This window comes from Eulemur rufifrons, chromosome 21 (assembly GCF_041146395.1).
Source record: "Eulemur rufifrons isolate Redbay chromosome 21, OSU_ERuf_1, whole genome shotgun sequence".
Taxonomy (NCBI): Eukaryota; Metazoa; Chordata; class Mammalia; order Primates; family Lemuridae; genus Eulemur; species Eulemur rufifrons.
The window spans coordinates 4,202,316-4,229,999 of NC_091003.1; the positions used below are offsets into that span (position 1 = coordinate 4,202,316).

Consider the following 27,684-nt stretch of genomic DNA (forward strand, 5'->3'; position numbering starts at 1 on the left):
CGGTGTAGACACCTGCAGAAATGGCCCCTTAGGTGCTCCCTGGATGATCTCCTAAACCGGGACACTGTGGCCCAAGAGTCCGTGTGTGACCTCCCAAGTCCCCGCCCCGGGGGCCATGTGCTGCCCCTCGCCTCTTCCCGCCTCTGTTGGCAGCTGTGGCGCCATCTTGCCGAGGCCTCTCCCGAGGGATTGGACCGTCTGCCTCTTTGCTCATTTTGCTTTTGTGCGGGAGAAAGCCGGCGGAGAGAATCTTCCTCTTGGCAGACTGCTCGGCCTGCTGATTTCCTCTCACACCTCTGTGTGTGCGCGAGATCTCCGCCTGGCAGCCGCAGCCCCGACGCCTCCTCCACTCCCGCCTCGGCCCCATCTCCCCCTCCTCCTCCTCCCCGTGTGCGAGCACCTGGCGTCCCGTGCCAGACACCGTGGGATGCGAGAGGAGCCCGGCCCCTTTCTGCCTCTGCAGGCTGCCCTCAGCCTTGGGGGACGTCCCTCTGAGAGCTAAGGGACATTCATGGCGGGAGGGGCGGAGGTCTCACTCTGGGCCAGGCACATGTCAAAGATGGGAGCGGGAGGACACTGAGCCCCGGAGGGTTTGAGTACCAGGCCAGACCATAACCCCAGCCTGAGGCCTGGCAGCACTTGCTGCTGTGTTGAGCTGTCCAGGGAGGTCCTTTCCTCAGTTTCCCCAGCTTCCCAGGTTGCCGGGCTCCCCGCAAATTCCAGTGACTCGTCCTGTCTGGCCTCTGGGCTCCCAGGCTCTACACTTTTCTGTAGGGTCTGAGACAGATAGATTCCAGCACACCTGCTATCATCTCTGATGCTCTCTGCAAAAATAACTGCTTAAAAAAAAAATCCAAGCAATAAAAGAATGACTAGACTTTTATAGAGAATTGGGAAAATGAAGAAAAGCTGCCAAGAAGAAACAGAGTCCCTTGCCATTCTCCTCCCTCCCAGGCCTCGCCCGTGTCAGACATCACTAACCGATTGCCACACACAGTCTGGCTGAGTGTTCCAGGCAGGCAGAACTCATCGATTGGGCTTGGCACGTGAGCGAAGCCTGGCTGGTTTTCTTGTTTGGGAGGCTTGTTACTGCCTTTGTTTTTTTTTTTTTTTTTTTTTTAAACATTTTAATGATTTTCAAATCCAGGTGTCCTTGGCAGTCGGGGCACATCTAGTTTGTTAATGTTGAGTTTTTCCCCAACAATAATAGATAAGGTGTTAATGAAAAGTTATCCTGACGCTTGTAGAAACAGCACGGAAGACTGTGTGCAGGACTGCTGTGGTCTGTGTCGGGACAAGGTCGGGCCCAGCTCCAAGGGCAGCAGAGACGGCCGGGGCTTTACAGCTGCCGTGCAGGGCTGGAGTCTGTAGGTGGGAAGTGACCGAGAGCAGCCGCCGAGGCTGGGGGTCTCTCTCCAGACCGACTGAGCGGGATCCTCGCTTCCGCTGGGCTCTACAGGGCCCCGCGAGGCTGAGGCCAGGTCGAGGGGGCGGCTCAGAGGAGCCTGGCTCTGGTTCAGTCAAGGACAGCGTCTTTAAACACGGGTGGCATCTTATTAAAGAAGGGGGTTTCGCCTAGGGCTTGGCCTTCCTACTTTGACACGTGCCTTATGCGTGTGGCACAGGGCTGGGGGGGGCTCCCGAGTTGGGTGCCTTATTCTGAAGCCTGGTCTTCGAGCTTCGCAGACCGTCCCTCCCTCCCTGGCGAGTGACGAGTGAGGCCTGAGCACCCCTCGCACATGGACGCCTTGTTTACCTACACGAGCGGGGTGGTTAGGTTGTGCCTTTTCTCCAGTGTCATCTGCTAACACGCTTTTGTTTTTACAAACAACGCTCCCCCCGCCCCGCCCCTGTAGTCTGGGCTTACATGCTGAGCTGCGTGTCCCGGCTTGAACCCCGCGGGCTGGAGGCCGGAGGGACCCGCTCTCCTTCCCGTGTTACCAGCGAGGCTGGGGTCGGGGGACGGTGGGGAAGTGGGGGCAGCCTTCTCCCCTCTGCACGCCCCTCCCTCTACAGCAGGCGCATGCAGTGGTTAGGGAGGGGTCTTGCTGGCAGACGGCCCCAGGCTCTGCTGTCTCACCTAGAAAGTGGGCGTGATCGCGGGTGGGGGGTGGCTGTGTGTGGAAGGACAGTGCCCGCCTGTTTAGCAGCCTGTGTTACGTCTCCTCCTTGGCTCGGCCCCAGGAGTGGCCTCTGGCCAGACTGGAGGCAGAGGGTCCCTTGGGGACATGGGCATGTCTACGCGGAGCCCTGGGCAGGAAGCTCATGGCCCTGCCCCTCTGTGCCTGTGACTGTCGAGGGACCCACCGCCTGCCACCCGCCTGTGCTCACTTGCTCCTCTGTCCCCTCCTGCAGGACGTCGGGCTGCTCGAGTACCAGCACCACCCCCGCGACTATGCCTCCCACCTGTCACCCGGCTCCATCATCCAGCCGCAGAGGAGGAGGCCCTCCCTGCTGTCCGAGTTTCAGCCTGGGAATGAACGGTGAGGGGGGTGCGCGCCGCCTTGTGCAGGGCGTGCAGGAGCGGGAGCTTCCGGGGCTGGGGGTGTTTGCCCTTGACCTGGTGCTGCCGTGACTCGGGGCAAGGATAGGGACGAGCCTCATAGTCCCTGGACTGCCAGTGTGGACCTCCAGTGGCCTCCGTAGTGTGTGGCTCGGGCAGGAGGGGTGACCGGCAGGCGGGGCGGGAGTCGGTTCGGTGGGTCTGGGGTCGGGGCTGGAGGTTCTGCACATGTAGCCGGCTCCAGGCGGGGACGATGTGGCCCTGAGTAGCGGGTCGTGGGCTGTCACTGCGGGGTGCTCCGGCGTCCACGCCTGTGGACGTGGTCACGGTGAAAGTCGACTTGAAGGAAGACCAAGCTGCACTTGAGTCCTGCCTGGCTGTGGCCTTGGAGCGTGGCGGCTGTGCGTGCCTTCCTGGCAGATCACATGGCGCAGGGCGCACAGTAGGTCTTGGAGCCCCCATTCCCTGTGTGACGCCGCTGACCTTGCCTCCCGCAGGTCCCAGGAGCTCCACCTGCGACCCGAGTCCCACGCGTACCTGCCTGAGCTGGGCAAGGCGGAGATGGAGTTCATTGAGAGCAAGCGACCCCGGCTGGAGCTGCTGCCGGACCCCCTGCTGCGGCCGTCCCCGCTGCTGGCCACGGGCCAGCCTGGCGGGTCCGAGGACCTCACCAAGGTAAGGCCGGGCGCCCAGCCGGGGCTCCTCTGCTGGCTTCGGTCCTGCTGCTCATTGGGCTGGTGGGGGAGGGTGATGTGCAGGGAGGGGGCGAAGGCTGGGAGGTGGGACCCAGCACGGGGCCTGCCGCAGGAGCAGGGCCAGGGGCCAGGTGTCCCTCTGGAGGTGCGAGAGGGTGAGAAGAACTGAGGGAGGTGTTCCAGGTGGCAGGAATGGCAAGTGCAAAGGCCCAGCGGCGGGAGGTGGCATGAGGCCCTGGTGGCTGGGGCGAGGGAGGGGAGAGTGGGGCAGGTGCGGGGCTGGGCAGAGTGCTGCCCTCTGGTGGGGTGTTGGGACCACCTGGCTCAGCCCCCTCCTGTGCCCCACACTCACCAGAGTCCTCCCGCGTGGGAGCTCACAGCTATGGAGGGGGGTGCCTGGGGGTGCCCAGCCAGCAGCAGTTCTTGGCTGGAGAGGGCACCTCTCACCCGTGTGTCCAGCCTTTGGGACCTGCCCCACCTCCCATGCCTGCAGGGCCCTTGGATTTTACTCCTATTCTTTGGTTATTGTTGTGTTGTTGTTTTCTGTGGTCATTCTCAGGTTTAATGACAAACAGATTTGAACAATCCAGGTCGGCAGCGGGGAGGGAGGGGATGGTAGCGCTGGTGGACACGTCCTTCTTCCTCCTGCTCCTGGGGTGGGGGGTGGGGGGGGCTCACAGTTGCCCCCGTGTCAGGTGTCTTGAGCGACCTGGCTGCCCGCCGTCCTGGTGAGCCCCACGGCTGCCCCCACCTCAGCCAGCATCAGCATGTGCCGCGGCCAGAGAACCCCAAAGCACCTGAATTCTCTCCACAAAAAGACACCTGTGTGCCCAGTTTCTTGGGTGGGAAGAGCAAGCCCAGCCAGGGCAGAAATCCACCTGCCCCCGGGAATTGGGACCCACCTTCCAGGGGTATAGACTGGGTCCAGCCTGGGCGAGACGGGGGCCTGAAGGCAGGTCTGCAGCACGCTGGGCCGCCCTTGTAAAGGCGAGGGAAAGTTTGTTTTCGGCACGTGCACCCTCCCGGAGGCAGAGGGTGGGGCGGGCAGGGGTTCCAGCGGCAGGAGGGGTCTGGGGCGCCCTGCCTAGCCCAGGGCCGGCTGGAGGAAGGAAGATTCCAGGCAGGAGAGACAGTGGCAGTTTCAGCCTGGCCAGGGTCCGAGAGAAAGGCTGAGAGCCGGACCCCCCCGTGGAGAAAGGTCACCTGGCGCAGGGCTCCCCTGACCACGTGGGCAGGTGCAGCTGGCTCTCGGTGGCCACGAGGGGCTGCCTGTACATCCTTCGTCTGCTCCGCACCCTCAGGGTCCACCAGCGGCAGGTGCCTGGGCTGCCCAGCTTGCGTGCCCGTGAGGACATACTGCCTGGGGTTGGGGACACTGTCTCGTGCTAGGACGCCCCTGTCATCTCGAAGTAGCCTCTCTGCAGCACGATGGCGCATCCAGCTGTGGTAGCCAGGGCTCTGTCACGGTGGCGTGTGGTGGCTGCTGTGACCTGGTGCGTGTGTGTGTCGATGGAGGTGCCCAGGACGCAGGCCGGGGCCTTGCTGGGCGCCGCCTTCTTCCAGGAGCCAGGGACAGCAGGCACGGCCTCGTGGGGCCGGTCGGTGGCCTCCCTGGCGACAGTCCAGGCAGCGTGCGGGGCGGAGGGCCTTGATGAACCGTGTGCTGCCGGAGACCCGGGGCCCCAGGACCCCAGCGTCGGGGGGTGTCGCCAGTAGGTCCTTGCGTGTCCACGCGCCGGTGGCATCTGGGGGCCTGGCCGTGCCGATGCCCGTGTCCCCGTGTCTCGGGGCAGGGCAGGGGGCGGGGCGTGGTGCGGCGTGGCTCGCAGGTGCCCAGGAGCTTTCACTGTGGTGGGTGCCTCAGCCTCGGGGGCTCGGGGGGCCGCCCGGGCCCTGCGTCTGCGTCTGGCCGTGGCCACCCGATCCCGATGACCGGGCTCTGCGCCTGGCACAGAGAAGCTTTCACTCCTCTGTGGAGCAGAAGGTGGAACTGGGACTGGTGTGGGGGGAGAATGTGCAGAGATTAAGCGCCTATGGTTTCTTCTGTAGGGTTTTCTATTTCAGTAAACCTCAGGCCGGTCTAGGCTGGGAGCTTGTTTTGTCTCCGTTTTACGCAGAGGAAGTTGACCGCAGGGCCGATGGCGGAACTGTAGGCAGTGGCTTCTGTCCCCCGTGGTCACCCAGCTGCCTCTGAAACTGTATCTGACAGTCCTGGTTGGGGTGGGGACTGTGGCCAGGCTGGCCTGGTGCCTGGCCCGCGGTGTGACGCTGCCCCTCCCTCCGTGGTCCCTCGGGCTCCTCCAGGACTCGGGGACACACACAGGCTCATTCACAGGACACCCAGCCCCCGGGGAGCTTGTCCTGGATCATCTTACTGCAGAGCCAGTGGGGGTGGGGCGGGGACTGGGAGCCCGACCAGGGGAGGGAAGTGGGAAGTGGCCCACTTAGGCCTGCTGGGTCCTCTTCTCTGCCTCACACCACTGGATGGGATTGAATGGTGTAATTTCAGGCTGAAGCAGGTCCTTTACTAGGAGGCTAGTGCGGAGGAGGCATTCACATGGTGGCAGGAAAGATGACAACAGCGAACATCAAGTGAGCACTCACGTGTGCCAGGTGCCAGGCCCAGTGAGTGTCACTCTGGATCTGTGAACCCTTGTTGTCCAGGGCCCCTGGCTGAGCCAGCTGGGAGTGGAGGTGGGACCGAAGCCACAGCAGCTGGGTCTGCAGCCCAGCCCTGCCCCCAGGTTGGCTGCCACTCTGGGTCCCTTCTGGGCCCCCTGAGGGGGCCGCCCTCCCCCTCCTCCCTCTGCCCCCTTAGCACCTGAGTCTGCTTCCTCCTCCGCCCCCGACGCCCCCCTTTTTTTGTAGAAGGCAGGAGGGAATTTTGGCTCTGCCTGCATTTGCACGGCTCCCTTGAAGGCGCCCGGGGGACAGCAGGTCTGGGTGTGTGCCCCAGAGCTCCGAGCCTCCCAGGGGGACCCAGCCGCAGACCCTCCGTCCCGGCTCTGCCCAGAGAACAGATTCGAGGGGTGTCCTGGAGCCCCACAGCTGGCGTCTGCTGCCCGCCCGACGGTCTCTCCAGAAGGGCTGGGCCCTTGTGCCTGTGGGTTCTTCCAGCAGGGTCTCCGTCCCTCTCGGTGGCCCTGTGACTCCCTCTGCCTGGGCTGCCTCCCTGTCCTTCTTGGGCTTCCTCTTTGCCTGTGCGTCTCTCCTGGTCTCTGTGTCTGTCTCTCTTTGTGTCTCTCTGTCTCTGTCATCTCTCTGTCTCTGTGTGTATCTCTCACTCCCTTCCTGGACCGTGGGCAGAGGGCAGGGGCAGGAGTGACAGGCCGTCCTGGGGCCTGGCGAGACTGACTGCTGTAATCGCTTCAGGCTGTGAAGAGCATTTGGAAAGTTTGAGCAAGGAAACCGCCTGGGAGAACAAGCCCTGGACGTGTTCAGATGTTTTCTGCGTCTGCCGCCTGGAATTCAGCTGCGCGCGAGACAGGAATTGGATGGGTTTTTTGTGTGTTCCCTCCACCCCACTGTGTTCCTTTTTCATCTAAAAATGCTCTGTTTTTATAATTCTTTCCTGCCTTTGAGCTTCTGGATTCCTATGGCATCAGAAACTCCTTTAGGAATTCACCAAACGTTTGCTTTAGGGGACTTTAGAATTGTCACAAACAGCACCTAAAAGTCCCTTGGGGCTCTTGGAGCTCTTTTGGCTGAAAGGAACAGACATCGCCCTGTTAAACTTAAGCACGAATCCTGACTGACGTCACTAAAGTCCAGGGTTGTTGGCTTCAGGTACAGCTTGATCCAGGTGACATAGTGTCACCAAGACCCTGTCTCTTTGCATCTCTTGGCTCTGCCAGCTTTCACGTGGTCTTGGTATGTTAATAGAAAGCGGCTAGTGACTATAGGCCTTCCTCCTTCCAGGTTCAAGACCAGTAAAAAGACAGAACTCTCCTTCTTTCTCCCCATATTTCTAGCTCCAAACTGCTTTTCTCCTTACCGTTGAGTGGGCTGTGCCCATCCTGGAACCTGTCATTGTGGCCAGAATAGGGGTAGACTGGGAATGTGTGACGCTGGGCCTTGCCCCTTCTTGGAGCTGGGACCGGGGGTCGGGGGGGAGCCTCAGGGAGTCCCGTCCAGTCCCTGGGCCTTTGCTGCCTCTCTGTCTTCAAGTTGGCGTAATAAACTCTTCAGTGTTGGCTTGGAGTTTGACACCAAGGGCGTCTGATGGAGAGAATGGCTCCAGCTGCTACCTGGCCACCTGCCGGGGTTGGGGGTGCGCTGGTTCATTGTTCCCTCCCCCCGGCCTTGGGCTGACGTGGAGGTGGGGGGTCATCAGGAGAGCTGTCCGTGTGCAGGGCTGGACGCCAGGCCCCTCTGGCCCAGCCCTGGGGACTCAGCACCAGGGAAAGGGCTCCCTGCCCCCCATGCTCGCCTCTTCCTTTAAGCTGGGGTGAGGGTCCCATAAAAGTAACCGCGTTACAGCGAGCGGTTCGTCGGTGTGTGGCGCACTTGCACCCTTGTGCAAGCCTCTCCTCCACCTAGCTCCAGAACATTCTCTTCACCCCACAGGGAGACCCCAGACCCATCCATCAGTCACTCCCCATTTCCTCTCCCCGACTTGCCGGGAGCCACCAATGCGTGCTCCGTCTGCGGCTTTGCCTGTTCTGGGGGCAGAGTCCATCGCGAGGGGGCCGTGCGGCATGTGGCCTCCCGTGCCGGCCGGCCCCCGCTCAGCGGCTCGCTCTCAGCGCTCATCCGTGCTGTGGCGCAGTTCACGGCGTCCTGCCTTTTTGTGGCCAAGCAACATTCCATTACACGGACACGCCACGTGTCACGGGTCTGCTCAGCAGCTGCCAGACCCAGGCGCGCATTTTCACCGAGCGTAAAAGCTAAGCCTGGACCTCAAGGCAGAACGCGTCAAGAATTTTAAGGGAAATAAGTTTCCAGTGACTTTTCCAACAGTTCCTAGTCCTGAAGGCCACAGGTGGCCCTCTAGGTCCTTAAGTGTGGCCTTTTGACTGAATTCAAATTTTGCAGAACAAATCCTTCTATTACAAGGGCTGCAGCAGAGAGAGGTGAAGCTTTTCTTGTCTCCTTCGGTGCTTAACAAAGGACAATCTCGGGATCAGAAGGCCGCGGCCCCCCCACGCGCCGGGTGCTCCTCCCAGTCCTGGTGGGGTCCCGCCGGCCTTGCGGGTGGAAACCTGCTTTCTGTTCCTGTCGCTTTTGAGAATTATTCCGGGGTGGACGAAAGGTTTGCTCTCACCGTTTCGGGGTGGCCTGGCCCCAAAGCCCTTCCCTGTGCATCCCCGTCCCTGCTCTGTGGTCTCCCGTGTTGATCGGGGTGGAAGCACAGACAGGGCGGAGGGGACGCTCCCTGCAGCAGTGACGCACCAGGTGCTGGGAACCACGCTCTCGGCTGCCTGTGTCTTTGAGGCAGGTTCTTGCACTGCTGCCCTGCTGGGGTGCAGTGGTGTCATCAAAGCTCACTGCAACCTCGAACTCCTGGGCTCAAGCGATCCTCCTGCCTCGGCCTCCCAAAGTGCTGGGATGACAGGCGTGAGCCACCACGCCCAGCCTTGATGCTAACTTTTGTCTCAAGAACCCCAAGAAATGGTTGAGGCCACAGGGAGAGACTAGCCAAGTGCTGGGGACACAGGGTTAGGGGAAGGGAGGTGGACCTCGGTCGGGGGCTGGGCTGGTGACGTTGGGAGATGAGTCTGATGTCATCTGGCACAGAAGTGGCATCAGGCACGCCGGGCAGAGGGCACTACTTGTGCGCAGGCTCGGGGGTACGTGAGCGGCTTGTGTTTGCCCGTGTGGGGTCAGGGGCCCGCGGCCCTGGCCCGCCCTCCCGCTGGGGAGCAGTTAGGGCCCTGCCCCGCTGACGCACGTGCACACGCCGGAGTGTTTTTCTAGGGGATTTTCACGCAGATCTGCCTCTAATTTCGGGGCATCCTGGACACTGTTCAGCGCTCTGCTCGGCCGCACGATTCCGTGGAGTGAACCCATGTGTGGCTGGGACCCCATTTTTGCTGTGGAAGCCCCTGCCACTCCCCCCGTCCCACACCCCTCCGAGCTAAGGGGCATCACTCTGTGGCTGGGTGGCCTTGGCCTGAGTTTCCTCATCTGGAACGTGGAGAAGACAACATTCCCCTTCCCATGGTGGTTGTGACGATTACATGAATGGAGGCCAGCAGCCTCAAAAGCTCCAGATCTGGCCCTCGGCCTGTTTTTGCGAATGAAATGGTACTGGCACCAGCCACGCCCGTGCGTGACGTGTTCTCCGCCCTAAGCAGGGTGGCAGGATGGGACTCTTGGTCCTCAGAGCCTGAGTGTCTTTTTGCCACCTGGCCCTTTACAGAAAAGTGCGCCGGCCTCTGCCTCAGAGGCCCTGTAGGCCCAGGTCTCGGTGTCCCCATCTGTCCCATGGGATGGAGCCACGACCCCCTTGGAGGGCTGTGGGGTCCGGTGGGCGGGTGTGCTGGGGACTGGGGCGCGCTGAGTTGTGAGAGTCCCAGGTCTGATTTCCAGGGCCTCCCTGGTGGAGGCGGCCTGAGGAGGGATCCGAGGTCTTTTCTGTGTGTGTGGAGGGCGAGCCTGCTTGTCCAGACTCTAGCCCCCGTGTCCCCACGTCCCAGATGGTGACAGTGAGCCCGGAGGCAAACCTGGCAGGATCCCAAGGCCTGGGGGGCTTTGCAGGCAGTTCTGGGGGGAAGGACAGAGCCCCTGAGGGCGGGGGGAGTGATCAGAAGATGACATGGCCTCTGCCAGTCCTGAGGTGGGGAGGGGCACTTGGTGGCCTGGGCCGCAGTTGTCCGGGGAAGAATGTGTCCTGTGTCCTCTGGGTGCAGCTGCCGTGGGGGCGGGGCGGCCTGGCCTGGCGCTGCTCCGGGCCGGGTCTGCCAGCAGCTGCTGGCTTGGCCCTGAGGGTGGCAGGGCGGGGGCTGGCTTCCGCCTGCACTGCCAGGCCTGGAGCGGGTTCGGGGTAGGGCCATCGCAGCCAGCGCTTCTTGAGCGCTTACAGTATGCCAGGCTCTGCGCTGAGCTCTTTGCGCACATTAGCTCGTTCAGGATTCACCAGCACCTGGGAGGCGCGAACTGGTATTCTTTGCGTTGTGCAGGCAGGGAAACTGAGGCAGGGAGCAGCTGAGTGATCTGCCCAAGCTCACGTTGCTGGGGTGGCAGAGGGCGCCGGCGTTTGAACCCAGGGTTGCACAGTGAGGACTGGGTTGGTTTTGGCCTCCGTATCCCCGGAGAGCTCCCGCGGCAGCCTGGGTGCCGGGCAGCCTCGAGTGAGTGGGACGCAGGTCCCTTTGCGTGTTCGAAAACCACTTACTACGCAGAGTCATCCTCAAGGAAGGAGGGTCAGACAAACACTGGTGAATAAAGAGAAGACAGTAAAAATACCCCTGCTGCCCAGATAACCCCGTTTAACTTCTGAGCATGGGAGAACCACGTTCTGGTGTGTGTGTGTGTATGTGTGTGTGTGCGTGTGCGTGCGTGTTTCCCACGAAGCCGGCGTGTGCTGGCTGCAAGGCTCAGGGTCTTGCTTGCTTGGACTGAGGGCCACCAATCCTTGGGGGAGCAGAGGATGTGGGCCTTGGTCCCTCGGGCTGGCGGGAGGACACGGACTGGGTGGGTGCAGGAAGACAGGCGTGTTCACGCAGGAGGAGTGTTGGAACCGCATCTCGAAGGACGTGAGGGCGTCTGAGCTTTGCAGAGTGGGCGGTGGGCTGGGAAGGGCACACCTGGCAGGGGGACCCGCCAGGGCAAAGGTCAGGGGCTGGGTCTGTGAGCATCCCTGTGGCTGGCGTGTGGGGGCTGTCGTGACAGAGGTGTGGTGTCCTGGGCCTGATGTCAGGGCTGGAGAACGGGGGCGTATCAGGAGGGGATCACAGACTGGGGGCGTCTCCCGCCCTGACCTGTCCTTTCCCCCGCCGCAGGACCGGAGCCTGGCGGGCAAGCTGGAGCCCGTGTCTCCCCCGAGCCCCCCGCACGCTGACGCCGAGCTGGAGCTGGTGCCCCCACGGCTGTCCAAGGAGGAGCTGATCCAGAACATGGACCGCGTGGACCGCGAGATCACCATGGTGGAGCAGCAGATCTCCAAGCTGAAGAAGAAGCAGGTGGGAGCGGTGGGGAGCGGGGAGGGCGGCTCCGCGCCTGCGCTCCGGCAGCCATCGCGACAGTGAAGATGGCGCCGGTCATCCCAGCCACGTGCTTCCCAGATTCCTGAGCACGGGCTTGTTTTTATGCCCTTTACGTTTGTTAGACAAGAGTATTGTATGTGCAGTGCCATCCACTAGAGCTTTCTGCCGCGATGGAGATGTTCTGTATCTGCAGTGGCAACGTGCTTAGTGTGACCAAGGAACTGAATTTTCAATTTAGTTTTAGTTAAATTAAATTTGCGCACACATGTCCGCATACTCTGCTGCCCCAGACGGCACAGGTGTGGTGGTGACGGTGCGGGATTGTCACCAGGCCGAGCAGGTTCGGGTCGTGTCTTCGCCACTCCCCGGCAAGGTGGGCTGGGCAGTGACTTCTCTGTGCCTCCGCTTTCCTCGTCCGTCACGTGGGGAGATGTCACCTGGCTCTGGAATCGGAACAGGCTGGGCCTCCCTTGCGTGTGGCCTGGGAACCTTCGCCTCTCTCAGCCTCAGTTTCCTTGTCTGTGACGTGGGCGCAGGTGTGACAGTGCTTCCTAGGGTCGTGAGAGGGAATGAGATCAGGCTATTGAAAATAAATTCTCACTGAGTGTTGAAACCACACGACGTCGTGTGTGAAGAAAAGGTGGCTATATTTATGACAGTAATTTTATAAGTTCATTTTAAATATTATTTAATATAAGAGCCTTTTCCCGGCTCTCCCGTGGTTCCCTCCCTGGCATCTGTCGGTGGGTGCTCACTGCCCACTGGGTGCTTTGCACGCGTCATCATTTCATCCCTGTACCGACTCTCTGTAGTAACGTTTGTGATCCCCATTTTCCAGATGAGGAAAGTGAGGCTCAGAGAAGTTCAGCAACTTCTTAAGGCTGCACAGCAAGTAAGTAGGAGAAGTCGTGTTCCAGCCTAGACAGTGGGGCTCTAAACTCCGCACAGCCTCTCCTGGTGCCAGTGGCACTGGGAAGGATCCTGACGGTCACGATGGCTGGCTTTTAGCAAGCCCAGCTGTGCTGTATGCGTGTCAGCTCGTTCAGTCCTCACCACAACCCAATCAGGGAGGCACAGGGATTAGCCCCGTTTTACAGACGAGGAAACTGAGGCTCAGCGGGCTTGAGCTGCTTGCTTGTGTTCCCTGAGCTGGGAAGTCCCCGAGGCAGGATTCGAACCTGGCTCCAGAGTTCGGAGGTTGCTGCTGGCCCCAGGGAGCTGGCGCCACTCCAGGGCTCGAAGTCCCTGGGGGTGACTCAGAGGAAATGGTTAGCGGCCTGACTTCCTGTGTGCTGCCGCCAGCCCGGGCTGCAGGGGGACGCGTCCCCCCTTCCGCCCTCCGGCGTGCTCAGCCCTCGCTCTGCCCCGTCCCACAGCAACAGCTGGAGGAGGAGGCCGCCAAGCCGCCAGAGCCCGAGAAGCCCGTGTCACCGCCGCCCATCGAGTCCAAGCATCGCAGCTTGGTGCAGATCATCTACGACGAGAACCGGGTACGCCCCCGCCCCCGGGCGGGCCACTTCTCCTCCACCGTCCCCTGGCTGCCAGATGCAACGTGGGGGTCACCTCGAGGCGTCTGCCTCCCCCGCAGAGACCCAGGGTGTGAGTGGGTGGGGGAGGGGTAGCCAGTGGAAACCCCACCTGGCCTGGCTTCTGGGCAGCCCTGCCCAGGTGCAGGGGCTGGGGTGGGCCCTGGCTGGCCTGTGGGATGCGGCGTGAAAACGCAGTGAAAACGCAGGCGTTGCCTCCAGCAGAGCAGCAGGGTCAGTTGACAATGGGGAGGGACAGTCACTTCTTCAGCCACCCACGCAGAAGAAATCCCTGTGCCAAAGATAGCAGCGTTATTACGAGTAACAGCTTGCGTTCAGGGAACAGCTCCTCCTGGCTGTCCTTTGCGCAGCAGGCCTGGGACGGTAGGGGCAGCAGCTGTTTCCATTTTACTTGTAGGAAAATGGAGGCCCAGAGAGGTTAAGTCACTTGTCCAAAGTCACACAGCTAGGAAGTGGCAGACCTGGGATTTGAACCAGTGGGCTGTCAGACATCAGGGCCTGACTCTTAGCATTGGCCTCCACTGACACTTGGCCCTGGAGGGGCCTTTGGGGTGATTGAAACGCAGGGTCTGCGGCAGGCTAAGAGGGCACTGGGGGTCCTGCAAGGGGCAGCTGCTGGGTGCCTGGAGGGGGCTGGGTCTTGGGGGAGGGGCTCAGGGCACAGAGCAGAGAGCTGCCCCATGGTGGAAGCTGATGTCTGGCAAGGTGGTGAGCTCCCCGTCATCCCAGTCAAGCCACTGCAGGCTGGGCTTTGATGATTTTAGTTGACTTTTTCCAAATGTCCTTGGGACCTGCGGATGTTAGGGCCTCTCCTCTATTTTATGGATGAGGAAACTGAGGCCCAGAGAGGGACTGGTCGTTGTCTGAGGTTGCACAGTAAAATGTGACAGATGGGGAACCGCCCCTCCGTGCCTTGGCTTCTCGGGTCCCCCCTGGCCGGGGCCCAGCCACCCTTCCCAGCTGTCTCCTCTGTGTCTGTCAGGTCTTCCTTTGCCAGGTCGGTGTTCCGAGTTGAGGTGGGGGTGGGGAGGCTTCTGGTATCCCCGGGCCCAGGATGGCTGCTCTGGAGCCTGGGCACGCGAGGTTGGTGCCTGTGGCGGTAGCCCTGGGCAGGCAGCTGCCGGCTCACCCGCTCTGGCTACGCCTCTGCCTCTAGAAGTGGCAACAGGCCGCAGAGCGAGGGGCTGGGAACTGTGGTTTTGGGTCACCCTCCCATGCCCCGGCCCCCCACCCCGAGTAACACTAGTAACAGTCCTAGTGATCGGAGAGCCGAGGGGCCGCACATGCTTCAGCCAGACATCCTGGGTTCGAATCCCATCTCTCCCACTTCCTGGCTGGGTGACTTCCAGTGTTTTACTCAAACCTCCCTGTGCTTCACGTTCCTTGACCGCAAAATGACGGTAACAATAGCGTCTGCCTCGTACAGTGGGTGTGGGGATTGGGACAATGCCTGGCACTGAGGACGTGCTAGCTGGTGCCATTATGTGGTCATCGTCCTAGTTGTTGTTCATTTCTTCTTGTTATTGTTTATATTTTGCATGAGATTACTCAATCTTCTCCAGACTTATATGAAGTAGGTACTGTTACTCTCCCCACCTTGCTCGCCAAGAAACCAAGGCTCAGAGAGGGAGGGTGACCTGCCTGAGATTGCACAGCAAGTGAGCTTCGAGGCCGGGACTCGGAGCCGAGACTGAGCTGGCCGTAGGAGCCTGTGGTGGAGGGGGCACGGGTGGGACTCCTGGGGTCCCTGACCGTGGAGGCCGGGGAGGCCCTTCGCCCCTGCCTGGAGCTCCTTTCCCTGCACGGCCTGTTCTGTCCTTGCTGTCAGCTCTGTGCTTGGATGCTCCCTTCTCCGCAAGGCCCGATTCGACTGTCTTATTCCTGAAAACCCTTCAGCACCTGTTTTCCTCTTTCCTGACTTCCATTGTCTTCTTAGACCTTGTTCTCCTGGGACATGATTCATACTTTACTTATTTGCTCTGTTTATGATGGCCGGAAGCTCCGTGAGGGCAGGGAATAAAATCTCTGCCTTCTGTAAATTTCCAGCTCATCCTCCAGTACCTAGAACAGTGCCTAGCGCACAGTAGGTGCTCGTTAAATCTCCATTGCACAAATGGTCGGACGGCAGGAGGGGAGGGAGGTGGGGGGCAAGGGGCAGATCTTCCTGGAAGAGGCCTCTGGTTTGGGGGTGTGGAGCCTGGTGGGGTCCCGATGCCTCAGAAGCTGGCGGCCTGGTGGGCGGGAGGCCCCTCAGCCGCCTCTGGCAGGAGCAGCCAGGGCTCCCCGCCAATCCGCCTGCCTTCCCCGCTGGCTGCTGGGGAGGTGGGGGACAAGGCTCCATCTCTAAACGGGAGCCAGCCTCGGAGTGGGGCTCCCCGCTGGGCAGGGCCGCCTGTCTTCTCTGAGTGAGGGACTCGGGCTCATCAGCCATGCGGAGCACATGGCGGAGGCACCGCCGAGTAAGGCTTTTCCCTCCTCGGGGAGCGGCTGCGCGGGCGGGGCCGGGCAGGTGCACACAGATGGCGGCAGCGGGCACAGCCGCGCCAGCCCTGGCAGCAGGAACGGGAACAGGCGGGGGGCCGGGGCAGGAGGCGGAAGCACGCCCTGGAAACGGGGCGGCGGGAAAGGCTCCTTGGAGGCGGTGGGTGGGCCTCGAGGGGGGCATTTGGGTGAAGGTCACAGCACAGGCAAAGACCCAGAGAGGGGAAGGGGGTCTCCCTTGATCTTCAAGGGGGGGGACATGAGGTGGGAAGCCTGCCTTGGGGGTCTGGGAGGACCCGAGTTTGGATAAAACAGATACCTGGCAGCCCTGGGGGGGGGCTATGTCTAAATAAGGGGCCATTTGTGCAGTGCGGGTTGCTGATACCGTAGGCTTTCGGGGCAGGGGGACTCCGTGAACATGCAGCAACCAAGGTAGGCTTCATAGAGGAGGCGGCCTTGGGCTAGGTCTGAAAAACATGGGCATGGTGGGGCGGAGGTTTGTGAAGTTGACAAGGGTGCAAAGAGGCAGGAACAATGGCAGCAGAGGCCCCGGCGCCAAGTGGTAAGGAAATTGGAGCATTTAGACTGAAGCCCTCGTCTTAGATTTTTTAGATTTTAAGTGTCGTTAAAGTAAAGTGTTTGTGCGATGCGACGAGGACTGAGTTTGTGCCCCGTGTGATTAGACCGAGCAGGGCGAGCAGGAGCGGTGCCGTCAGCGGGCTGCACAGACAGGAAGCATCTTGCAGAGCGCCATCGGGGTCCCGGCACCCCGGTGGCTGTTTCTAAGCCCAGCTCCAGATCCCCCAAGCCGCGATTCGGGGCTTTCAGGGCAGCGGGTCAGACCCCGTCCTGTGGCCCTGGCATCCTTTGCCGGCCCCCGCCCTAGCCCCCACACCCGCCACCTGGCCATCAGAGCCCCCCGGAGCCCAGGGCTTCTTCCAGATGGCACATTGCACACGCGGTGAATGGGCCTGTCACGGGAGGCCCAGCCTGCCTCCCCGCTGGGCTGCCGTGTCCCATCCAGGAGAGCTCCGGACGGGCTCGCGGGTGCCAGGCTCCCTGTGCAGATGAGGACGCTGGGCCCCAGCGTCGGCTGCTGCCTGGAAATGCCCCAGCGGCTGGCAGAGGGGCTTGGATGCAGGGGTGGGACCTTGGGGCCTCTGGGGTGGGTGGGTGCTGCCCCCACCCTGCAGATGGGGAGGGCAGGCCTGGCCCTCAGGCCGGAGTGGCAGAGACGGGGCTGGCATGGGACTCCTAGGCAGGGGACAGGCCGGCAACGTTCTATGGGGCTCTGGGTCTTCTGTCCTGGAGGAGAGCTCTGTGTGCGCGCGCGCATGCATGTGGGTGTGTATGTACACGCATGTGTGCAGTGTGTGTACATGTGTGTTCACACATGTGTATGTGTGCATGTATGCATGTGTGTGCGTGCACGTGCACAGGTATGCATACATGTGTGTGCATATGTTTTGGGTACACATGTGCGTGTGTGCACATGTGTGGTATGTGGCACACATGTTGGATAGATACGTGTACCTGTGAGCACACCTGTGGACCTCTGGCTGTCTGTGCACACATGTATGCGAATACTTGTGTGTATGCATTGGCATGTATGGGGCATGTGCGTGGTTATTTGTACATTTATTCACCACATGTATGTGCTCACGTGTGTACGTGTGTGGATCTCTCCGTGGCTGTGTGTACATGTGTGCAGAAGTCAGCATGTGGGGCCTGTGGTTCTTTGTGCATTTATACGTCCATGGATGCGTGAGTGTGAGTGGACCCATGGGCGCTGTGTGCACGTGTGTGAATGAATACACCCCATGTGAGTTAGCATGTGTGAGGCACATAGGTGGTTATTTGTGCGTCTGTGCACCTGTTTGTGGATGCCTGTGTTCACATGGGTACACGTGTGAAGCGTGTACATGTGTATACAAATGGATGTGTGTGAGGTGGCGTGTGTGGTTACATCATGTGTTTGGGTACACGTGTGTATGTGTGTGCACCTCGGGACACGCGTGCATATCTATGATTTATGTGTCCGTGGATCTCGGCATATGCGTGTGGTCACGTGGGTCCCGTGCTCCTGTGCAGCTGTCTGCGCAGGGCACCAAGGACTTCCGTGTCCCAGCACAGGTCCCGGGCCCTCTGGCCACCAGGAGGCCTGGCCGCAGGACCCAGGCTCCCTGCAGGGGCGCCGTGGCTTGAGTGAGAGCCACCTCGATCCCCAGTGGCCCCGCGAGGCCCTGCAGCAGGTGGACGCCAAGGGTGAGCGCAGCCCCGCTCCTCGGCGGCCCGAGTTCCCGGGTTTGTCCTCTCTGAGGGGGGAGCTCGGGCAGTGGCTTCTCTCTAGGCCCCGCGACCTCCCCTGCAGGGTCAGGCCCTCGCCCGCCCCCACCCCCACCCCCGTGGTCAGAGCAGAGACCCTGGCTCCCTGACGGCCGGGTGCACGAGGGGACTTGGGAGCGGGTTCCAGCCAGGTCTTGAGACGGGCCTGTCTCCATTTTCCCCGGGTGGGGCCTGGGTCTCCTTGACCTCTGACCTCCCAGCCAGCAGGGTCTGCCCGGCCCGAAGCCCTGCTCTGGGCTGGAGCGCCCCGCGTCATCCTTCTCCCCCTACCCCCGGGTGGGGCCGGTTCAGCTCCGGCAGGTGCGTCCCGGCGCCCTGCAAGCCAGGCCTTGTGCCACGCGAGGAGGCTGCCGCAGGGGTGCCCCCACGTGCTGGGCCGGGCCGGCAGGGGCAGCAGTGTCAGCAGTGACCCTTGAGGGCGTGGGGGATGCGCAGACATTAACTGTGGAAATACGGGGTGGGAAGAGGTACCGGGTGGCAGGGCTTTGCCTGGAACTTGTGGACGGTGCCTCCAGCCAGGCGTCCTCCCTGGGCCTCGGTTCCTCCAGCTGTTAATGGCGCAGTGATTGCACCCGGGAGCAGTCACCCAGAGTAGTGCTCGGTGGACCAGAGAGCAGGGAGGGGGGCAGGTGTACCTGGGGTCCCGGGGACGACGGCAGCGGAGTGGTGGGCCAGGGGCTGAGGCGTTGGGCCAGCCTCCAGCGATATCGAGAGAGGACGGGGTCTGGGCGGGCACTGGGAGCCTGGGGTACGCGTGTCCTGGGTGAGAATGCCCCGCTCAAGGGAGCCAGTCCACCTCCCTCCATTTCCGGTCACATAGACCGTTACCAAGCGCCCATGCCGTGCCAGGTGCTGTTCCAGGCGCCGGGGACACGGCAGACAGCAGCGCAGACGCCCAGTGCCACGGGGAGTCCATAAGGTGCATGGCGGGGCACAGACCCCCACTCCTGACCCAGTGTGTTTTGTGAGGACAGCCAGGCGGGGGACATAGGGGTCGAGGGCAGTGGGCCGCCCTCCTGGGGGATCCGGGGGGCTTCTCGGGAGGGGAGGCTGAGTCCTGAGACATGAATGAGGGACAGGCAGGAGTGTGTGAAGATGCAGGGAACAGCATTCCAGGCAGGGGAACAGTAGATGCAAAGACTTTTGGTACGTGGGGAGCAGTGAGGGGTGAGACAGTTCTCAGGGTGGCAAGAAGCTGGCGGCGAGGAGGTGAGAGGGAGTTTGTGGTGTAGGCTGCATCTGACGCCTGCCGCTTTGTCCTTGTAGAACATCTCACGAAAGTCCTAGGAGTTCGGTACCCTGGGTGAGCATGGCCAGTTCGCAGCTGGGGAGACTGAGGCCGGGCAGGCGGAGCAGTTTGCTGGGGTTGGGGTAGGGCAGCGCTGCCTCACAGATGTTAGACAGATGTGAGAGAAAGGCAGGACCTCCCTCCGGCCCCCTAGGAAGCTGACAGGCCCAAGCAGAAGGGCTGGGCGTGGTGCCTGAGGTGGGGGAGGCCCCAGAGACAGCCGAGGACGTGGGGCTCCCTGTGGCTCGGCGGGTTGGGACCAGTCCTCCCGGCTCTCCTCCAGGGGCGGCAGGTGCCCCATTCCTGGGACAGTGAGGGTGTTGTGGAAGACGGAATCCACTTTCTTTTTTTCTTGGCTGATGCATCAGTTTATTAAGTTGACTGAAAACAGTACTTTAATCCCAAAGCTTCCCTCCAAATCCCCCAGGCCTGGCCCCACTAGCAGGGGGGTCCTCGGGTCCTCCTGGGCCTGGGGATATGTCCTGCGGAGCTTGTCCAGCCCCTGGCCCTGGGAGCCGGCCCCAGCCTGGAGCGTGGGGAGGGACGTGGCCCGGGGCTGGCTAATCTCTCGCAAAGAGCCAGCCACGCACAGCGGGTAGCATTTGAAGAAGATCTTTCTGGCCAGGCCCACGATGTCTCCTTGAGGCCGGCTGGGGTACCTCCGCGCCGAGGACAAAGGCCGCTCCAGCTGGAAGACGTTCTTGTCAAACTGGCGCTGTTGGGAAGGGACGCCCTGGGCCAAGCTGCCACCAGCGCCCACAGGCAGCACCACCGGGGGTGCAGTCATTGGCCACCAGCCCCGCCAGCTGCTCGTTGGCGGAGTCTAGGACGTTGCCCACTGGCCCCCACCGGGGCAGCTGGTAGCGGCTGTTCTGCTCATACAAACGGGCCTCAGCCTCGCTGATGCCGCCGCCCGGGCCTGCTCCAGCCGGCCGCCCAGTGAGGAGCCGCCGTCACTAGCCACGCCCCAGCCGGCGCAGGCAGCAGCGCCTGGGCCAGGACACCCCCGGCCCTCCACAGGGGGACCAGCCCCTTGGTCAGGTGGGCGGTCCTCGCGTCCTCCATAGCACAAGCTCACAGGAGGACACAAGCTTCTTGAGACCGCCACCGTGGGCTCCAGGCCCAGATGCAAGACCCAGGCCCAACCGTGTGACAAGGCAGCTTCTAGTGGCCCGGCTGCTCCAGTCCTGCCCTTTCTGTGTGGTGTCGCGCCTTTATCCAGATGGGCAGTTGCTGCTGATCCCCACAGAGCCTCATGATACACACCAACTCCTATTCACCCCTCGAAACCCAGCTCAAATATCCCTCCTGTTACCTTTCCAGGGGAGTGACTTGGGCCCTGCTTTGTCCCTCCCCCATACGTCACATGTACCTTTCTCTGCCTGAGCGTACTGGTCTGCCGTTGCTGCTCTTGACCTGCTGCCTAACGGGGTTATTGGAGGCAGGGGCTGGGTCTCATTCATTCCTTATCTCTCCCCGGTGCTCAGCATGGAGTAGGTGCTCAGGAAATGTTGGGGTGGCTGTCCTCTGGCCTCCGACCCCGTACCCAGTCCCCTACTCGGCCTGGCTTGGGGGTTCTCCCATCTGCAGTACCCCAGGGTGGGCACGGTGCCGCTTCAAGGGTGCGGCTGGGGCAGGAGTGCTCTGCAGTGACTCTCGGGGTGGTGCCTGCGCCCTGCATGGGACATGCTGGTCCCAAGCCCAAGGGGCCCTTCTCACTTGGCTCCCTCACTTCCTGGAGCTTGTAGGGCATGAGGAGGGCTTGTTCCCTGACGTCAGCTTTCTGTGCCTTGGTTTTCCCTTTGTAAAATGGGGATACTTGTATCTGCCTTCCCTCGTTCTTACGTGTCCTTTAAATTTCAGTAACACGTGCCGTGTGCCCGGTGCTTGGCGCACAGTAGGTGCTCCGTAAACTGCTAATCACTGTGATAATCGTGTGCTCCTTACGTCCCGGCCCCAGCCACACTTTGAGGCTCCTGGTCTCGGGGTTTCGGCTCTGCTCTCGGGTGGGCTGGGCCTGGGCTCTAGGCGGAGGTGCTTCTAGGTGCCAGCTTGAGCCCACCTACAAGCCCACTCTCTCCCTCCAGGGCTGGGCGGGGGAGGGAGACTGCCCCTTGCTGCCCCTGGCTGTGACGCCGGGAGCCGCCGTTGGCCTTACGAGGGGCTCCTGGAGAGGGCCGCCTCCAGCTCTGTGGGCAGCCGCCTTCCCCAGGGCTCTGGGCCACCCCCTTTCAGCACGTCTGGATTTGGGGACCTTTGGGGACGAATTCCATACGAGGATGGTGACTTGCCAAGCACTGGTCTCTCCCAGTGCAGAGTCGTCGCAGGAGGGACAGGCCTCGCTGCCCACGTGTGCGCAGTTTGGCCTGGCTGTGGGCTCCGTTCTGCCCAAGCACTGCCCCTGCCCGCCCCCCTGTCCCCGGCCCTGGGCACCCCGGCTGGCCTGGGCCCCCTTCCAGGCCTCCTCTGAGCGGGCCCTGGTGGTCCCAGGCGGGGGGCTGGCAGGGCCTGGCCAAGGCACAATGTCGCCTTCATGGCCGAGGGCCCGGGGCGGGGGGCCCTGAGGTCCGGCCCATTGAATTGGCGGCCACTGGGCCCTTTCTGCCACATGTTCCTGTTTTCCTAATAAGTCCCTGGTTGTGAGTGGGGAGGAGGCGGGGAGGCCCCGGGGCAGCCCAGAAATAATCACATGATTGTGCAACACAGGAATCCTAGAAAGGGTATCTCTGAGCGCCTCCGTCGCACCCTCCCTCCTCCTCCTCCCCCCGCGCGGGCTGCACCAGCTCTGAGGTAATTGTAGACGACCCAACCAGCTTCCAGGGCACAGGGAGGCATCGCGGGCCTGGCAGTGTCGCCGGGCTGCGGGGAGCCGTCGCCGCACCGGCGGGCCCTGGGGGAGCCGGGCAGCAGAGGCTGCGGCGTCTGTTAGAATCGAAACTTGGCGGGCTTGCCAGGGCCGCGGCGGGTACGGGCTCCTCTGTGGCTTTTTCCCAGCCTGGGGAGGGCTTGGGGAGGGCCCGGCCCCCCGCCCGTCCCCCCCAGGCTGTGGATCGCTGTGCTGGGCTGGGCAGGTGCCCGCATTCCTGGAGGCCTCTATTTATAATCTGTTCTGTGTTTTTTTCCTTCCTCCTCTCCTCCGTGGCGCTGCAGAAGAAGGCTGAAGCTGCACACCGCATTCTGGAAGGCCTGGGGCCCCAGGTGGAGCTGGTGAGCTGGGGCAGCGTCGGGGGCTCCGGGGCGGGAGGGGCAGCCAGGACGCGGGGGCGCAGGTGCGCGTGCGGGCGGGAGGAGGAAGTCCTCTCTTGCCAGGCGCTGCCCGGCGGCTTTCACGGGGGGAAGCAGGAAGTGCAGCTCCTGATAAGGGGCTGATAAGGGGCGGGCGGCCGGCCGGGCGAGCGATGCGCGCGTCCTGAAGCCCTGCCACTCGGGGTGCAGGAGGATCCACACGGCTGCAGTCCATGCAGTCCAGCCCCGTTCCAGCTTAGTGTGGAGCCTGTTCCTCGGGCCAGATGATCTGGGTCCGACTCCCCGGTCTGCTGCTTAACGGCTGTGTGACCCCGGGCAGGTCTCTTAACCTCTCTGTGCTTCTGTTTCCTCGTCTATGAAGTAGGAGTAATAACACCACCTTCCTCCCCAGGCGACAGCAAGGAGCTGCTGGGTTAGTTTTTGTGCAGCGTCACGTGCGGCGCCTGCTTTGTGTGGAGGGAGTGCCGGCGTTTGCTGTGCTGGTGCTGCTGGCACCGTCACCAGTGCCAGTCCCACCTGCTGCCGGGGAGACGTCGTGTCAGCGGCAGAGCTGGAAAGCAGAGCCCGGGCCTGCTGGGGTCCCTGGGCTGGGGTGGGCGGCCCCAGGCCCACCGGCTCGAGCCCCCGCGTGCCCAGCGCCCCTCGGCGCCCGCTGAGCTGCGGGCACGGCGCCTTGCGTGGCCGTGGCGGGCAGCGTGTAGGGCATCTCTGGCCCACGTGTGTGCAGCGGGTGTAGGGTCCCCGTGCACGTGGTGGGTCTGGGGTGTGCGTGGGGTGCTCCCGGGGTGCAGAGAAAGCCTCGGGCCGTGGGAGCCTCCTGGGAAGTCGAGTTCACCGTGTGTTTGCTGAGTGGCCTTGGGCAGGGGCACCTCCCGGACCGCCGTTTGTCACCCGTGACGTGGCGAAGACATAGCGCCTGCTTCAAGGGCCTCTGTCGGGTTCAGTGACACAGGCTGTGAGCTGGCAGGAGAGCAGAGCTGCCCGCAGCTTCTGCAGGTTCTCAGCTTCGTGCCCTGAGAGCTTCCCTGAGCCAGGTGCGTCCGTTCCCACCACTCAGGATCAGCGAGCAGAGACGGGGGCAGGTGGCAGGGACCCTGGCCTGGCCCTCCGCGACCCGCTGGGCTCTACCCCGCTTGAGGCGTGTCCTGGGGGTGGGGGCCTGCGCCGGTGACGGCTCCAGCCTGGGCTCCCTGCGCCTGTGGGCGCGAGTGCTGGGAAGCTCCTGGCTGCTGCCGCTGCTGTTTTGGTCTCTGAACAGCTTACTGAGATACGGTCGCGGGCCCTGCCGTTCGCCCATTTGAGTGGGCAGTTCGGTGTTCGCAGACGTGTGCCGCTGTCGCTACAGTCGGCTTCACAACATCTCGTTGTCCTAAAAAGAAGCGCTTCTGTATCTGTGGATTTGCGTATTTCGGACCTTTCCTGCGAATGGAGTCACGCGGGTGGCCTTTTGGGTCTGGCTTCTTGCACTCGGTGTCGTGTTTTCGGGGTCCACCCACGCGGCAGCACGCGTCCTTTTTAACGGCCGGGTAATGCTCCGCGGCGTGGACGTGCCGCATTTCTTCCCTCCCGGGGGGTGGGGTGGGCGTTAGAGGGTTCTCGGGTTCCGGCTGTTGCGAAACGCGCCGTCCACACTGGGCAGCTGTGGCCGTGTGCACGTGCGTTTCGCCCCTCAGGGCGTGCGCCTGGGGGAGGGGTCACCAGGTCTTGTGTGGACTCCGGTACTGCCCAGCGGCTTCCACGGTGGCTGTTCCGTGTCCTGTGCCCACAGTGAGCTGGGCGGGGAAGGCGGGATTGGATGTGGGGCTCAGTCATTTCCGCACGTGGAGGCTCTCCCTCTCCCCTGTCCTAACTAGTCCCCGAGGGCTGCCTGGAGGAAGTGACTGGGGCCGCTGTGTCTTGGGGCCTGAGGGCTGCAGGGAGGAGGCAGCGGCAGGGTTGAGAGCCAGTGGGAGGTCTTAGGAGCTTTGGAACCAGGAGCATCGGAGTGATGCTTTTCCGGTTCTTTGGGGCCAAAGCGGGTGTCTTCTGCTTGGGGACCTCAGAACAGCTGCTCCCTCGAGGCCACGGTCTGTGGTGCCTGGACTGCGTGGCTGTCAGCTGGAGTCCTCTGGAAGTCAGTAGGCCCTTGGCTTGGTGGCCTTCGGTGGGGACAAGGAGGGACTCACAGTGACAGGGCACCTACTGTGCTTTAGGGTGAGTGCAGGTGTCACCGTCCCATTTTCTGGGTGAGGCTCAGCGAGGGTGGTGCCTTGCCTGGGGACACACAGCGAGAGGGGAGGCGGGAGGCGCGCTGAGCTCACGGGGACACTGCCGGCCAGGTCTGCCCTGTGTCCTGGTCTCCGCAGTGCCCGAGTGGCCAGAGGTGTCCTCTAAGCAGCTGACCTGGGGGCGGGGTCACTGGGCCGCACCGTCAGGAATCTGGCTCCTGGGGTGTTTCCACCTGCAGCCGCGGAGCCCACCCAGGGAGCCCCCAGCCAAGGCAGCTGCTGCCTCGGGAATGTTCCGATGACCCTGCCCTCAGGGGCTGCAGTCCCTGTGACCTCCCTGGGAGGGAGGCCGGGGTTTCGGGGTGGGGGGAATTCACATTGGGAAGGAAGAAAATGGCACAGGGGTGCTGAGTGTGGCTCTGGGGCTCGGGGTTCGGTGGCACTGCCCATCCGCCCCCGCGGGCCCCAGCGCGCTCTGGGGACTCGGCCGGGCCGGAGCAGGAGCCGGGGCGGAGGGTGTGCACAGCAGCCCGACCTCTCTGCTGCTTGAGTCATTTGCTTCCTTCCTGTTCGGAGGTGTTATTTTAAGAACCTGGTGTCACCAGAGGGTTGAGGGCGGGGGCTGACACTCACTTGTTACCAGCTCGGGCTGCCTGGGGTGGCGGCCTCTTCTTGGTCACCCGCTCGCTGGCCTGAAGCCAGGGGTGAGGGGGGCTCCTTCCCCAGACCCTCCTGCTCCTTCTTAGTCACAGTCATGCGTCGTCTCTGCCCAGGGCGCCACATCTGCCACGTCCTCCCCACCCCCTGCTCTTGCTGCGCTCCCTCCCACCGCACCCCTGGTTTTAGAGGAGGAAACAGGCTTGGAGAGGGCCAGAGACGGGCCCGGGCCCCCTGGGGCTGTGGGAGGCAGTGTCCCCTCCTGGTGTAACGCCTCCCCGGCCAGAGGAGAAACCCGTGAGGCCGTGAGTGGTGGGGGGGGCCACGTCCCCGAGGCTCACCCTGGGCGTGGAGGTCGCTTTGTGGCCGCCACGTTGGGGCTGGTCAGGCCTCCGCAGAGGAGCTGCCTGGCTCCGTGCAGCCCCCTCTGCAGACGGTGGAGGGGTGAGGGGGACCCCCTCGGGCCGTCTCTGTGCAGCAGCGCACCTGCCAGGGCGCGTGGCTCCCTCCCCAACCCTCCTGTGCCCTCCAAGATGGCGGGGCCTGTTGCCGTGGTGACGGGCAGCATCCCCATCCTGCCTCCCGCTCTCCCAGGTCTCTGTTTGCCTCCAGGAGGGGCAGGTGAGAACCTCTGTGGGGGGAGCCCCTCTGCCCAACCCCCCAGGGCCCCGAGTCTACAAGGGCCTTGCCCTTAGGAGCTGAAGGCCGCCCTGAGTGGCAGGTCGCTCTGTCCCCATGTCATTGGAGTCGGTCCCACTTTTCCGGCCTCTCGTGGCTGCAGAAGCCGTGTCCCCGGCCTGGCTCCAGAGCCTGAGCCCACGAGCGATGCCCACTCGCGCCTGGACTGTATTTTATTGGCATGTGGGGAACATGAAAGACCAAACACAGAGTCGCCCGGGACACAGCACAGGCGTGTTTATGGGCCCCTTGCCATTCCCAAGACGAGGATTCATAGCCTCCTGCAGGGGTGTCTCACCCCTCCTGTCCATCGGGAAGTTCTACAGCGAGTCTGACTGTGGGCTCTCCTATTCCACTGTCCCCTTCGCCCTCCTGTTCACACCCCTGTGGTGGGGGTGGGGACTCTCCCCTGTTCCCCAAGCTCCCTGGGAGGACAGCCTGACCCGGCATGGGGAGAGATGGTCCATGCCAGCTGCAGGGTGACATCTTTGTCCCCAGGAGAGTAGCTGAGCTTGGAGCCTGGAATTTCTGGAGCCCAGTGGTGAGTTACCACAGTGGGGTTGTGGGGGCCGTGGGGAGAAAGCTGGCATCGTCATCAGCTGAGGCCGTCCGTGCTGCCCCCCACACTGCCCAGGGCTGCGGGGGCCCTCCCTGGGGGTGGGGGTGGGGTCTGCAGTCTTGCTGCACCGGGGTCATGGGGTCATCGGGAGGTGTGTTCAGCTCCTTCCCTGGGGAGGAGCCTTGTGTGTCCTTTTCCCTCCCTGAGGCCCTGCCCGAGGCCGCAGGACTCCGCGGCTCTGTCCTCGCCTGTCCTGCCTGACCTCTCTCACGCAGTACCTGGCCTTCCTACCACGGTCACCCATGGCCGCCCTGCCGTGTGTGTGGGTGTGAGAGAGGGAGAGACAGGCGCGCGCGCGCACACACACACATACACACACACACATACACACACACACACACACACGCGCACACAGAGACACAGGCGGAGGGAGGGGCAGGCCCCTCCTCCAGTGCTGGAGTTGAGAGATGGGCCTCTTGCTCAGACTCTTCTCTTACCAACTGGGGGCAAATGCTTTAACTTCTTAAGGACTCAGTTTCCCCATCTGTACAATAGGGATGAGACTTGTATCAGCCAGCTACTGCTGCCTAACAAAGCAGCCCCACGTTTAGTGGCTTGAAGCAGCAGCCGTCCACCGTCTCTCGGCAGTCTGGACGTCGGCCGAGCGTTTCTGTTGACGTGGGCCCAGCTCACGCCCCGCCGTGGTCAGCCAGGGGCCGGGCGGCGGGTGGCTCCAGCTCGGCCCGGCTGGACGGCGCTGCTGTGCCCGTGTCGTCTCCTCAGCCCCCAGCGGCCAGGCCAGGCTTGTGCTCCCGACAGAGAGGAAGCAGAAACGCAGGCGTGCGTCTCCAAGCCTCCGCTCTCATTAAGTTTGCAGCTGTCCCGTTGGCCAGAGCAAGGGCACGGGTGGGTTCGGGGAGGTGTCATTAGCACAGTCACTGCACCCTGGCAACAAGGACGCTGAGGCCTCTTGGGCTCTTGCGTCTGCCACGTGCCGGGCTCAGGGCTTTGCAGACTCCCTGTGGTCTCGGGCCACCCTGTGGGCTCAGCCCCATCGTGCAGAGACAGCGGCACCGAAGGATTAGCCCCGGCTTCCCTGGGGCCCCAGCTGGAAAGTGCCAGAACCGGGATTTGATCCCAGGCTGTGCCCTTGGTCCCTAACTGTGGCGCTGCCATCTGGGAGGGGGACCCCCGCAGCCAGCTGGGTCCCTGAGCTGTCACACATGCCGTGACACGGGGCTGCTTTTCCTTGTGCACGTGTTGTAGCTTTGTCCTTGCTGATGCGCGTGGGCCTGGCGTGTCCGTGTTCCAGGGCCGTGTCATATTCGTG

General features: G+C 62.7%; 1 protein-coding gene across 2 annotated transcripts in view; it reads left to right on the forward strand.

Moving 5' to 3' along the window:
- The window catches only part of NCOR2 (nuclear receptor corepressor 2), a 155,257-nt gene that overhangs the window by 26,851 nt on the left and 100,722 nt on the right, over nt 1-27,684 (forward strand). For both annotated transcript variants that reach the window (XM_069497217.1, XM_069497218.1), the window contains exons 3-7: nt 2,356-2,483; nt 3,001-3,178; nt 11,142-11,321; nt 12,722-12,835; nt 22,158-22,214. In XM_069497217.1, the coding sequence (XP_069353318.1) occupies nt 2,356-2,483; nt 3,001-3,178; nt 11,142-11,321; nt 12,722-12,835; nt 22,158-22,214 (657 nt within the window). The remainder of the gene's footprint in view (nt 1-2,355; nt 2,484-3,000; nt 3,179-11,141; nt 11,322-12,721; nt 12,836-22,157; nt 22,215-27,684) is intronic.